The sequence below is a fragment of the Phaenicophaeus curvirostris genome, chromosome 15, assembly GCF_032191515.1.
Source record: "Phaenicophaeus curvirostris isolate KB17595 chromosome 15, BPBGC_Pcur_1.0, whole genome shotgun sequence".
Lineage (NCBI taxonomy): Eukaryota > Metazoa > Chordata > Aves > Cuculiformes > Cuculidae > Phaenicophaeus > Phaenicophaeus curvirostris.
Genome location: NC_091406.1, coordinates 4,226,657 through 4,240,838, shown reverse-complemented (window position 1 = coordinate 4,240,838; position 14,182 = coordinate 4,226,657). Strand labels below are relative to the sequence as shown.

The 14,182-nt window shown below is 38.1% G+C and overlaps 1 protein-coding gene across 1 annotated transcript in view; it reads right to left on the bottom strand.

Annotated features, from left to right (window-relative positions):
- SPOCK1 (SPARC (osteonectin), cwcv and kazal like domains proteoglycan 1) overlaps positions 1 to 14,182 on the bottom strand; it is a 275,524-nt gene that overhangs the window by 84,714 nt on the left and 176,628 nt on the right. Inside the window, exon 4 of the mRNA XM_069869211.1 lies at positions 521 to 653. Coding sequence (XP_069725312.1) covers positions 521 to 653 — 133 coding nt within the window. The remainder of the gene's footprint in view (positions 1 to 520; positions 654 to 14,182) is intronic.

Below are 14,182 nucleotides of genomic sequence, written 5' to 3'. Positions count from 1 at the left end.
GGTATTTTTTTTTTTTAATGGTGCCATATATGCTGCATCTGGCACACAAGCCTACTGAAACTGTGGTTTAAATTAATTGTAATATGTTACCCACGGAGCCTGGGAGAAAAAAAAAATCTGCCATAGAACAATGATACCACCAAGTTATTTTACCATTTAGAGTCCAAATCTTAAAAACAAGAACTCTCTCAAAACCATTTGATCAGATTGGCTTGTTCAGACAAGAGGAATTTTTTTTTTCTGTTGCATCATCAATACTGAAAAAGTTCCACTTCCTTAGCAAGAACAAGCTGTTTAGAGAAACATGAATCATGAAAGTCATATGATGCTGAGTTGTCATTCTGAGCCGCTTTTTATCAAATATGTAAAAATCTACATCTATCAGCACTTTTTACGCAAAGATATTCCAGAACTAAAAGTAGACTGATTTAATACTGCCTATTGATGAAAGCTATTTCACTTGATACTACAGCCCGGATGACCACTGCTGACAGGATTTCAGGTCACATGGAGAACTTACCTTGGTAGTATACGTGTGCCCATCAGATCCACAGACAGCGCTGGCGTGGGTCAGTGGGCAAGGTTTGCATTTCACTATGTTAGCTGGGCCAGTCCAGTGCTTCTGGGCCAAGTTTCCTTTCTTTTGTCGAAGGCTGGAAAGTAAGAGATACCAGATTTGGGTTTTTTTAACATGCTTGTATAAAACAGAAGCTCCTCTGATTAAGGCAAAGCTATATTTTTCAACACAGTATTAATTTAAAGCATGTAAATTAAATATAGCTCCTAACAATACTTCTATAATATGGCATTTTACAGCAGGCAATCTAAAAGGTCATAAATTGGTAGATAGTCCTAGATTTACAACACCTGGCAGGTTTGTTTTCATTTAGAAATACAAATGACTTCACTTAAGAATAAAGCACTTTGTGAGACTCCATAGAGTTTCTAGTGAAGCAAGCAAGTAATGTTACATCACGTTGTACTTCAAAACATTTTTTTTACCAGGCCTTCCCTGAACCGCCAAGTTATTGAAGTAGGAACAATTTAAAACAAAACCCCTTGAAAAACATTGCAATTTATATTAGCCTTATAAACACGTATAAGATCACCAAACCCTATTTCCATGCCAGCTATGGAACAGCTGTTATTCTCAGACTAATCACAGTCCCCTCAGGAAGGCCATAAAGGGAGAGAGAGCATCTCCAAGTCAACAACAGCGTTTGTACCATGGGAGTGACTGCAGTTGTCCTCGAGCCATGGACCACTCAATTATTGCATTAAAAATGTCTATGAAAAGACATCTGCTCCAAAAACTTATTGCGACATACATGCTATTGATTCTGATTAACAGCTCATTTTCCTGTCATAATGAACTACTTGACTGATACAACTTTAAATAATTATCACCAGTCTACTGTTGTAAGCTGATTAAAAGTTTGCTTTAGAAACCACAAGTCAATGTTACAATGCAGATTAAGATCAGCCACATGTACTTGTCTTTCACTTGGACGCATTTACAGGGAAGGGAATGGAAGGGAAGGCATCGCATCAGCTTTGCTGGAGACTCTTAAGAAAAACAACTGCCATCTGTTCTCATACCACAGTAAAAAAAAATAAAAAATAAAAAAATGATATAACAGTTCAGCTAGAAATACATTTCAATGTGCTGCTGAATGACTTTATCACAGTTTTAGAAAAATATATACAGATATATTTTAAAGCAATTTCACTACAGCTTGCAATTTGCTACACAATACTGACTTTGATGTAATGACACATTCAGCTGCTAAAATAATAAAAATTCTATTCTTTCATCTCAGATCCAGTTTTCTTCAAGTCTAACCTTTGTCACAGTGATGACTAGTACTGTTAAGAAGCTTGTGTCCTCAGAAGGAATGCAATCATGATATAATAAACTTTGAAAATAGAAGCCCAATATTAAAGACTAAATTCCCTTATTATTTTGAAGAAGTTTATCATGCGTGCAGCAGCTTCCTCTCTTTCAGATGCATTCTGCCTTGCAGAGTTACTATTATACCAGATGCTAAACACTGCAGATGGGGGTTGCTTGGCTCTGAACCCCTAAATTCACCTCTGTAAACAGGCTCTCATGCTAGGGTTGTACAAACTATTTATTTAAGTTTTCCAGAGTAATTCCAACTTCTCCGCAGCCCCCTTGCCTCAAGAACGCTTTGTTACCAAGATGTTATCTTATTTTCTGGTATTGTTTGGATTACAGGCATTTCTTTTGCCTTTTTGCTTGATGAGACTTCCTTGTTCACTTTACTTACAGCCCTGCACTTCTAGAAATGCACAAACTCAGAATCTAAAATATATTCAGATATAGATACTGATGAGCAGAGACTGGAGACACGTGAAAGGTGCTGTGCTTCTCCTTTGGAGACTTCAGAAGGAAGGATCATGGCACAAAGCAGACTTTTTGCCTTTCGCAGACTTTGATATCCACAACTCAAAAACCTGACCCTTGTCTCTACGTAAAATTGTTAAGAAGAACATTTTAGGATTAGTTATAGAAAACCAGCTAAGAAATGCTAAATTTTAAGTGTGTAATTTAGTGCCATCGTCATCAAAGTCATTAGCCACAAAGCATGCAGGATGAAGATGAACTTTTGAACTAATGAGCACCTCATCAAAATTAAATGTAGAATGAAGCTCTTGACTAGACTGATGCCTAACAAGCCACAGGATCTCGAGGCTCGAGTGGCAAGAATAAGATACATTGTATGGCATTTATGGACCAAACTACATCCAGGTATTTTACACTGTAATCTTAAAAGTCCCCAGTGGACATGGTTGCTTGTCCCACTCTGCACAGCCTTACATTCCCTGGTATTGATTTCCTCACTCCTGCCTCGATTCCTTCGAAATTCATATTGCAAAGCTAGTTTCTACTATAAGATTCTTCTGGAGCTAACAATGTTTTCCATCCTGATTTGAAAAAAAAAAAAAAAAGTAATTTAATATTGTCCATGTCAAGTCATTTCATCAGCTCATTGAGCCTGGTGGCCCTTTCCATCACTTTACTGAGATTAAAAAGAACAAGCACAGCCTTAGGCTCAAGCTCTGTTCTCACTGCAGCTGCCTGGAAGCCAACTGCAAGCCATGTGTGTAAAACCAGAGCCTCCCCCTTAGCTACGAACTATAACAGTTTCACCTGAGCTTGATTTGCAGTGTTTCACTTACAGACACCCACAGAAACGTTATTCTCTTCCCCACCCCCACTTTTATCCTCAGGATCTGCTTTTGATATTAAGATGAAATTTATTCTCTCCGCGTGCTATTTAATAACAAGATGAATTCACAGTGGAGTACATCTCAAAGCGTTTTATTCTTTTAAAAGTAAAAAAGTTAGCAATTTTAGTAGCACTTCATATAATATGTGTAAGAAGGCAGGGGAGTGCTGCAAGAAACCTGCAGCAATCCCAGCTTCTGCAGGTGGGATTTAATTGGCAGCTCAGTACAGCAGCCAGTTTGGTTGCAGGACACAATTTGGGTTTCAAAAGCGCATCTACTCTTTTCAAGCTCTGGTTTTGTCAGAAACAATAGCACAAAGCGTCACTGCATTTGAAACAAGTCAAAAATAATTTGTGTCGGCTTGGCCAAGTGAGCAATAGCTGAAAGTTTTAACTGGATACCCAGGTTCCACGCCCCCAACAAAAATATAGGTAAGCAGCTATTTCCTAGAAAGACCTATTTTCCAAAAGTAAATATGTACTTTTCCAGAATTATTTTGAGTGGCTGGATAAGGCTTTTGGAAGCTTTTCAATCCTATAACCCCTAACAACACATCAAACATCCAAACAAACAAATTAAAACCTAGACAAGAATATTGGCTGCCATAAGCAGACAGCCTGCAAATCCCTTCTCAATGGAAGTGCACATTCTCATACTCTGGGAACATGTTTTCCTATGCTAATCATCTTGTTTTAGAATAAATATGTCAGAAGCAAGGCAGGCCAAAGCAAATTACATCTTATTTTTTTATTTCTGGACAACTTAACCAACTTTAATCCTGCTTTAAGACCCAGAGTTGAAAGGATCTACTACAAATCATTAGAAAATAACAACTGTGCAGAGCGAACAAACCAGAAACTCCCCACTGGGGTAAGTCTGCTGCATTTATAAGGACAAGAGGGCCAAGTACTTTCAATATTCCAGAAGCAAACAGACATTAATGTCTTGCTGAAGTATTAAGACTTACAGGCAAACCCCGCCTGCTTTTGCTTTTCAGACTGGTGAAGCAACACACTGAAGGGCGTTAAGATTTAAGGAGTAGTCCCATTTTACAGAATTCAAGCTCTTAACATTTTAACGCATAAAGAAATTTTAGTGGTTTAAAACATTCACGCTTCAACACAGGGAGAACGTACACTGACTCAGCTTCATTACTCATTACGCAGACATCCTACTTACCACATACTGTGAAAATACAGGGAGCCTACATCTGCTTTGCTTGCACAGGAGCAACACAGCAAGGTTTCCAGATGCCATCAGCCAGGCGCTAGGACTATATGTAGTCGCTTTGGCTGCCCCAGAGCCACAAACCCTCACACTTCAACACAGGGATTCCAAATGCAAAGCTCTGGGTGTGAAAAAGCGAGGCCACAAGCTCTAGGGAAGCTGGCCCCACCCAAGATTTTAAGACTTACAGGTGTGCTTCAGGAAGCCAGAAGCCGAGCCCCAACGGGCTTGAGTGAGTGCAGCTGGCAGCCCCAGGGATGCAAATCACTGAGCAGCTTCCCACCTGGCCAGGGGTGCAGGGCTGGGAGCACAAGGGCTGAGCAGCGAGACAGCCTGCAAGGGCGGTTTCAACTTTGGTTCAACCAAATTTAATGCCTCAAGCAAAGCATTTCATGTTGAGTCACATTTTTTTTCCAAAAAAATCACAGCCTTAATTCCTGACCAACTCTCTGAGTGGATGACACAGGCTGTGCTCTTTAGGCATCCCTGCATCTTTTCCTATAACAATTCTCTCCAGCATGGCACAGAAGAGCATATGTGGCAATGACCAGAGGCCAAAATAAAGTAGCATGCACAAAAATGATGTTTATTTGCACTTGCAATTTATTTTACATTTCATTTTAAATTTTGCATAGGTCCTACAACTATGAGTAATTTCATTTTATTCATCTTGGAAAACCTAAAAATTTTAGAATATTTTAAAGCAGAATTTTTAAACCAGAAGAAAATTCTCTTTTAGGGCGAATCCTGGAAGGGATCACTAAAAAGCATCACAACCGCAATACGGGAAGTGAGAGTGGATATGAAATGGATAACCTTAGTTTCACCTCCACATTCACAGAATAACTAGGTTAGAAAAGACCTCCAGGATCATCAAGTCCAACCACTGCTATCAAGCACTAAACCATGTCCCTTTACTTCAAAAACTGCACAACATTCATTTTCTTACCATTGACTGAACTAACTGATAATTTTAGTTAATTTACTTACTGATAAACCAGTGATCTCTTAACCCCTGTTCTGCAGCTGATTTCTGTTGTTGATAAAGTCTCTAGGTGAACCTGTGGTGAATATAGTACGATATAATTGGGTGGTCCCTAATAAATGAATTAGAAAACGGCACCTTGTAAATTCTATACAGAATGCGCAAATCGAGAGCATCAGTGCTCAATTTTGAGACAACAGCTTATCAGAAAACATGGGCATATTATATTTTAATCAGCTGTATAATTCTACCGCAGAAGATAACGACTATAGCAGCAAAACAACAAAGAAATTATAATATAATCTAAAATGGCAAATTATGACAACTTTTCTGTTTCCATTAATATTTGTCTTATCACTGCCAGCTAGAAACAGCCAAAATATCAACATATTATATAAGCAAGACCAATTTTAGCACTTATGTAGTTACATTTGATCATCTGAGTGTGAATTCAATTGAAGCTGCAAATGAACTTTAATAGTAGTAAATATATAAAACGCACTGGAATTCAGAGTTTTCACCCGGAAGAAAATTTGCAGCATTAAGAGTGTGTTACTCCTCATTGGGACTACTTATACCCAAATGTACATACAGTAAATTAGCAGATAAAGCATTGATGGGTTTAGTGCAATTACAAACCGGGCTCCTTTGCATACAAGTTAGCAGTACTAATTTGAAAGTCCTGCCAAAGGTTTAGGAGGAAGGAGACAGGAAGCAGAAGTTCTTCCTTAGGAGTTTAGAATGTATTTAGTGATATTATTGGACAAGAAAAAGACACTTCCTTACCCAAGAGTTTTTGTTAGATGAATTTTCAAAGGTCTGCCGCAAATAACAGCAGAAAGTTGGTCAAAAAAAACCAAACACAACAAACAAGTTCCACAATTTCTTCTAACAGAAAGTGTCAGGTAAACAAAATAGAGAGATTGGTACTGTCTCTTCTTGTTCCTGAAGTCACTGTTTCAGTGATGTTACACAAGCTTAGAATTTGGTTCAACACATCGCAAATTACTTGCTACACTCACCACTGTGTTTCTGCTACCTAAAATCAACCACTTTTATCAGGTCCTAGCTGAATAGTATTGAGCTGGACAGGAATTTTTTAATAAAACAGGCCTTAGCTACAAAATACTAACTTGACAAAACCACATAATTTCAAGGAGATAAAGTGATGCTATTGAATTTTAAATGGCATTGCCACTGGCTGACTGCCATCTCTTCCCACTGGTCTTTTCCAGAGATCTCGTCCATGTAGCAAGAACAATCTTGTCATCCTCAGGGTTAGCACAGGGTTGGAATGCAGGCTGCAGTTAGGCATAGATATATGGGCTCAGCTACTGCAAGGATTTTCCATATAACCATGTCTTCAGGTGACTGGGAGTTGTGTGCATTAATCTTCAATTACGGCTCACATGGAGATGTTCCTCAAGATTAGGATTAACTTCACCATCTTTCTTTCTTTCTAAACCTTACATTAAGCCAAAAAGCCATATATCACTTACCACTGCTTATCAATCAAGTCCAACTGAAATGAAATCAAAGGGTTCAGTGGACCAAAACAGGTACCAAGTTATTTGTGCCTCCTAAGAAGCTGGAAGGAGCCCTGACAGAGCAAACTGAAATGGTTTCCATAAGATGGAACAATTCACTGTGAAAAGAGTTTAAAATGTACTGCCTGAACCTTCTCTATGCCTTGTGCACAGTTTGTTCTTGTCTCCCTGAAGGAAGCTTATCACACTAAAGATAAACCCAGCAGTGCCTGGCTGTTTCTATCTTTCCTTTGCATAAGCTGTTTTTCTTGTTCTTGAGAAAAGGAATGACAATGCTGAAATTTGCCAGTATAAATGGCAACACTCTCTTCTCTCTCTCTCTCTTTTTTTTATTCTGTTTATTAGAGCTAAGAATTTAGCCTCATTTCTACAACCTTTCATATTTTTCTCAAGAGTTATATATACCTTGAGCCACTACCATTCAAGCTATGTGAAGTCTAAACACATTACCTTTGAAAAAAACTAATACTAAGCTTTTGAATTAGACACAGACTCCTTATTTAATGCAAACACTGTAAAATGTGAACAGACATATGATTAGAGCAATTTTTGTACCTGGAATTTACACCTTCACATACAAAGAATAATGACATGCAGAGCTGCCTTGAATTTCAGCATCATCCCATTGGACTTAGATACTACAACTTTCTTTGATTTCACTATTCAAAGAAATAATTTCAGCTATCTGATTGTACTAAGGCTGTTGATTACTTTCTCTTGCTGCCTTCATATCTGCTCCCTGACAGATCTGTCTTAAAAGAGCCATAAGAAATAAAAAGCCTTCACGCGCTGTACTTTGGCAGATGCACAAAGATTGTTACTGGGCATGGTGGTGACTGGGGACCTTTCTGGCAGAATAAGGCTTGTTCGAGACTTTCTCACACAGCAAATGGATCCTGTGCTTGCTCGCTGTTCTTTCAAACACCACCACCAACGAGATTACATTGGGAATCAAATCCATCCATGGCTACACAAAACCAGTAGCCACAGGACAGACAGAAGGCTGCACTCAGAGGATACGCAGTTGGAGATGAAAAATTCAGGGAAGAGTGAAAAGGAAAATCCTGACTGTTGAGGTGAAAGTGTATCTATCTGTCAGGCATCATTCCAATGACATGGAAAGTAGGTATTTTGAAGGGAAGAGGAAGAGCCAAACCTCTGTTTCTTACTCACAGTAACAAGGCAGTATAAAAATGAGCACAGGGGAGACAACATCCCAGGAGGAATTTATTAGCTATGTACAGGGAAGGCCGAAAGTTTTGGTATAGCAATATGTTTTGCAAGAAAAGTTTCTGGCACATCTTGCAGGGAAAATGCCCTAAAGATTCTTGCATGGATCCTACTAGGTCCAGCTAGCAACCAGCTCTTGAAAGAGAATAAAGGGTCTTGGGGCCCAGGATGCTCAAGGTTACTGGTTCAGCAAGACGAAGGAATCTTTATTTTTTATTTTCTTAGGGGTTTTAAAAATTGACATGCATTCCAAGGACCTAGAGGGCCACAAAATCTGTAATTTCTGAGATCCAGCAATACTGAGTCACAGAACCTCCCTGACTGCATCTACTTGAGAAAGGCTGCTCAAAAGAACACCAACGTCCATATCTAAACAGGTATAATAGGCATTTAAATGTGGATGCTGTTAAAATGCCAAGATAACTAGTTCTGCACAACATCAGGATCTCTCAGCACAAGTATCCTTCTGAGATGTTAATACTTTGCCTTTCTTATTCCTGGGCTAAAAGTGATAAGATTCTTTATTAAGGTCATTAGAGAAGCACATAGAATTCTGCCTTTAGGCATTTTAATACATAAAGATGTTGTCTGAAATGTCCCCTTGCATTCTTAGCTAACAAACTGCTGTGCTTACAGACAATTTTGTTTTAAATCTAAATTCTTAATGATTTGCAACTTTTAGACCTATTACACATGCTCCACAGCTGCACAGATAAGAAAACTGGCAAGGTACACAAAGGAAAGGGACCAAACCAAAAAATCCACACAAACATATAATCCTAGTGTTTTTAAAAGTCATTATGCTCTACTGAATAAATAACACAGCTTCTAAACTCTGCCTGTTCTCATGAATTTTCATAAGAGAATTACTTCTCCTTTCATCGTTATTTTTATACTAACATAAAAAGGAATCTCAGACACCAAACTATGCAAAAATAAAATGAAATGCCTTGAATTTCAAAGGAGGAGGGGAGATAGCAGGAAGTTCATAATTAAATCTGAAATCTTCTCTACCACTCCTCAGTCTGTAGTAATCTTCAGCAGCCACTTCTGAACCCTGGATTTTGCATGCTGTGTGAGATGCTGTAACTTGGCACAGAGCGCTTAAAGGTGGAGTCTGCAGAAAATTTAATATTTTTTAATACTTTGTTGTCATTGGCTTTCTTTCCTTCCTTCAATGACAGCCTATGTGTTTTTCCCCTGCTACTAGAAAAGACTACTTTTTAAGAGGATGAAGGTACGTGTTCACTGTCCAGGATCTGATTGTTTCGATATTCAAATATAGTACTGATCGGATCTGCATCCTCCTGCTGGCAGAGCTTGCCAAGATCTCTGAGTAAGCTGAATTACTGATGGCATGTGAGATAAATCTGAGCCGTCACATTTTGTTGGGAAGGAAAGCTGATCCTCACTCACTCTGCCCCACTTCATGCAATTAGACAGCTTCAAAATTGTTTCACCATATCTGGCAGTCCAGTCATTTTCCACCACTTCCCTGCTATAGATCAAATTTCTAGTTACCATGTTGAACCCTGTGTGGCTGATAGAGTGTGTGCAAACAGAAAGGTGTAAGTTACTTAATAAGGCTACAAATCATGGCAGATTTCCTTGGCAACATTTAACAGCACCAAAAAGTTCTGAAAGTTCAGTCACACGCAACACATTCCTTACTTCTACAGTCCAGAAAGACCCACTGTACAAAAAGTGTGAGTTTAGTTTTTTTCTGAAGCATAAACGTTCAGAAATCTTATTGTCACTTTGCAACTGCAGGAGAACAATCAAGGACACCCCCCTGCCCAGCTACAACCAACCATCCTTAGACAGCTCAGCTATGTTCTGCTTCATTATGTTGATTTTGCATTTCCTAAGGCAAATAACACACAATCCTTACAAAAAATTGACATATTGCTGGTAGGGATGAGGAAGTAAATGCATTCAAAAAAATATAGTAATAATTCTTGCCCTGAAGGCACTAAACCAAATGTTGCTTTTTAAAAATGACTGCAGAGTACTTCTGTTGTGTGAATACTTGCTACCATGGCACAAACAATCAGTTACAAGCTGTGCTAGCAAAATATTTGCCCCTTCTGACACATTTTATTATGAGAGAGGCTTATGAAATTCTCAAGAAGGCTATAGCAGATTAAGCTGTTGAGGATTTTTACAATTAGCATCTATTACCTAAGAATTCATATGTGATTTCTGAATAGAATTGGCTTGTCATACAACAGACAATTAAAAAGCAAAAAAAAAATCAACCCCAAAGCCACCTCCAGAGCGTAGTCAAAATCCACTGTTCAAGGTTGGTTTCAAAAAATAATCAGAATGCAGTTTCCTACGTCAGAATAAAATGAATGTTAGTGAAATGCATGCTAACCAAACCAGTTATAAATATTATAAGGAGCTGGGTAATTTTAAAATCCCATCCTTTTTAGCATCTAAATAGGCTAATGCTCCTATTGCTTATTCAGCACTGCTGATTTACCGTGCTCAGTACTATGAATGTCTAAACATTCTGCTGAATTTCTCAACACATTCAGTACGGTCTCTGGTTATTTGATGCTGGAGGTAGAGCTCATAATATCTTTACCATTCCCAGCTTCTCAAATGAGGCCATCAAGAGCATTACCCATCTCATATCAGGCTGTGTCTAAATAAAAGGTGACTAAAGCTTCAGGAAGGTCCCAAACTGACAGACAGAATTTACATAATCACATTAATTTATGATACTAACTGAACATGCATGATCCAGTCTAGAGGCAGCACGTGGTGAAACACACCTTAAGGTAAGATTTGAAGATGACTGCAATCGACACACTTGCAGAAACTGCAAGATATACATTTCATAAGTTACTTCCACTTAGTTATTAAAATTTCACTTTGCTGTGACCTTGAGTCCTGAAGCCTAGCAATCATGCATTACAAGCCACCCATCCTTCCCTCATTCTCCATATACAGAGATCTATAGGCCTCCCTACCCACGGAGGCTCAAGGTGCCATTAAAATGCAATGAAGCTATGTATTGACACTTTTAAAAGTTTCAGCATTTTATAGCAGCTTTTTCAAAAGCGTATTTTACCGCATGAAAAACTGAGACGCAACCAGTGACATATTTAGATAGATAGCTTAACATCACCTGGGACTTTTACAGCTTTGGTAAAAAAAATAGATTTCAATACTTTGTTGCTAAAGTATTGAACAGGAATCAGTTTAGTGCAGATATTGTTTTCTGGCTTAATATGTACCACCTAACTTTCAATCACTCCTTCCCACCTCGATTTCACTTCAAAATACATTTCCTTTGTTTATATTGGTGTGATCAACTATACATTTGTGTCCTTATCAGTCTGTTTTGTGCCCCTTCATCATTTGTGACTTAGCTTATGCAGGATTAATGGACTAAACAAGGGTCAACATTTCTTCATCTCTATCAACTCATTTGGTCTAATCCTGAAATAACCATCTTAGAAGAAATGACCATTCTTTTGACCGTGATGGGGTTTTTTTTTGTGTTCTGAGCTCCATTCTTGTGAGCTCCCAGACATGTTTCTCAACAGTTCCTCCTTCAATCCCCTTCTACCCACTGTCCTCCTGCTCACTATAGATTCAATGTAACTTATTCTTTCTGCTATCATTGCTGCTGTGGAGGAAATCTAGGGACTGCACTAATTTCACTATAAATTCATCCTACGCTTTTTTCCATAATATTCTTGTATTTCTTCATAAAACACTTTTCTTCTTTCAAAACCTGCCTGACTGGCATCTCTGGCTCTCTCCTCCAGCCCTATTTTCTCAAGACCTGGTTGGATTGTTCAAGAAGAATTTAATAAAATTGTTAAAAAATTGCAGTGACCTTTCTTCCTCACTGTTGTATTTAACCATTTTGATTCCAGTCCTTCAGTCTGACTGCTCTGCTCTGGTGTCCTCCCAGGTAATCTCTTTTTCGTCTCACTTTTCCCTCCTACCTCTGAAACTTTCTTCTGCTTCATTCAACCTCAAAAATGAGATCCCTTGGAGAAACAGTTATTTCTTCATCTACTCTTAACTATTCTTTCCATTTCTGCTAGGAAGCATCACATTAAGTATTATGTTCTCTCTAGATGGGCTTTCACTGTTATTTTGGTGCTTTACCTGTAATAGTCAAGTCTTCTTATCTTTCTACACTTGAATCTTTGCAAGTCAGAGAAACTTTATAGGTATTCTCTCTGGTTTATCTGCCTATCTATTTGTGCTATTATTGTGACTTCTTCTTGGGAACATCTTGTCCACATGAGAAGATTGCTATGTTAAAACCAAGCACTCAGCATTTCTTCTCATGTCAGCTTCTCTGTTTTTAAGTCATGATTTCCCTATCACCTCATTTATTATCTGTACTTACTCTTTAACTATATCTTCCCTTTCCTAGATGCAAGCCATAGCACATTATCTTTCTGTTTTCTACTATATCCAAGAGGAAAATACCATTAATTTGGCTATGCCCTACATCTTCTTCATAAAATCCTTCCAGATCAACTGAACAATCATTGGCACATTTTTCTTGTTTACAATCTATTATTTTCAGTCTGTATACTGTTTAGGATACAAAATGTAGTGTCACCTACACCTACCTAGTATCAACAACTGTGTTTTGGATTCACACTCTAATGATCCTAATTTCTTTCCTACCTTTTAGAATCTAGCAGAGAGCCCTATAAGCAGATGACCTGGAACAATCAGACCACTGGATATCAGGAATACTGAAACTTCAGCTTGTGCTTTCTGACCAACAGTCTACAGGCAATCTATCTCATCATGATCCTAAGATGCCAGTGAAAGAGCTCAGTTCTCTTCTCTTCTCTTTGGAAGAGGGCAGGGTTTACATTTCAGCATGTTGCTGGTGTGCTGTCAAGGGCTGGGTGAAACTTGTTATGAAATGAATAGCTCTCATTGTGTTTTATCAAAAACCAGAATATGAGTTTCTGAAAAGACTATGAACCTCATTTATACAGGCAGCTGGCTCAAAATGAAGCAAAAATTTCTGAACTAAAAAGGAACTAATTAAAAAAAACCTCAGACTTCTAAGCTCTTCCTTTGCTAAGCTAAAATGTTGTTGCAAATGAAAAATTTATACTCGGATAAAACATAGGAGCTCAAGAAATTAACTATGGATGAGGTGCTAAGTAGGAATGACCGCAGTGTAATTGAATTTGGCAGTCTTGGGCTTCAGGTAAACTGGATTAGCTAAGACTAAATCTGTCAAAGGACTTGAAAGAGATTTAAAGCCAGATGACTGACCAGAATAATGGCACACTGCTTTACAATGTACAGCAATGAAGAATGGACAGACTAATTTATACAACGAAACTACAAAACGTCCTTTCTGTTCAACACGGACCATCAGTTTAAATGCCAATAAGGTACAAAGGAAGAATTTCTAAAGAAGAGGGAAGAAAACGCAGAGAACAGATAAGTTCCCTGTATTTCTATCTGTTGAGTCGTCTTCTGAGCAAGTCAAGAAAATGGAGAGGAGCAACCTTGATTCTTTATTAGTATTTTCAACTCTTAACTAACCCTGTACTCTTGACGTCTTAATTCATTAAACAAATGAATAAATAAACTTACATTATGCTTTACTACTAAGGTTAATTAGTCTTCCACAGTTGATGATTACTGATTGTAACAACCAATAATTAGAATGGTTTGTTTTATTTCATGAAAGGACATGGGTTATGTGCTGATCAAAGTTAGCAGCTAGCTAAATCAGCAAAGCAGAATTCCCAGCTGTCACTCTCCATACATATAAAATAACATTTTTCTAGATACTATGATAATAAAGCTGTGACAGAGTTAGAATAACAAAACTAGCATAAGCAGCCGCTATTGGTTCCTATAAAATACTTAGTATGAGTTTGGATGACACAATGACAATTCTCTTTTGTAACTGCAAAATATAGAGAGA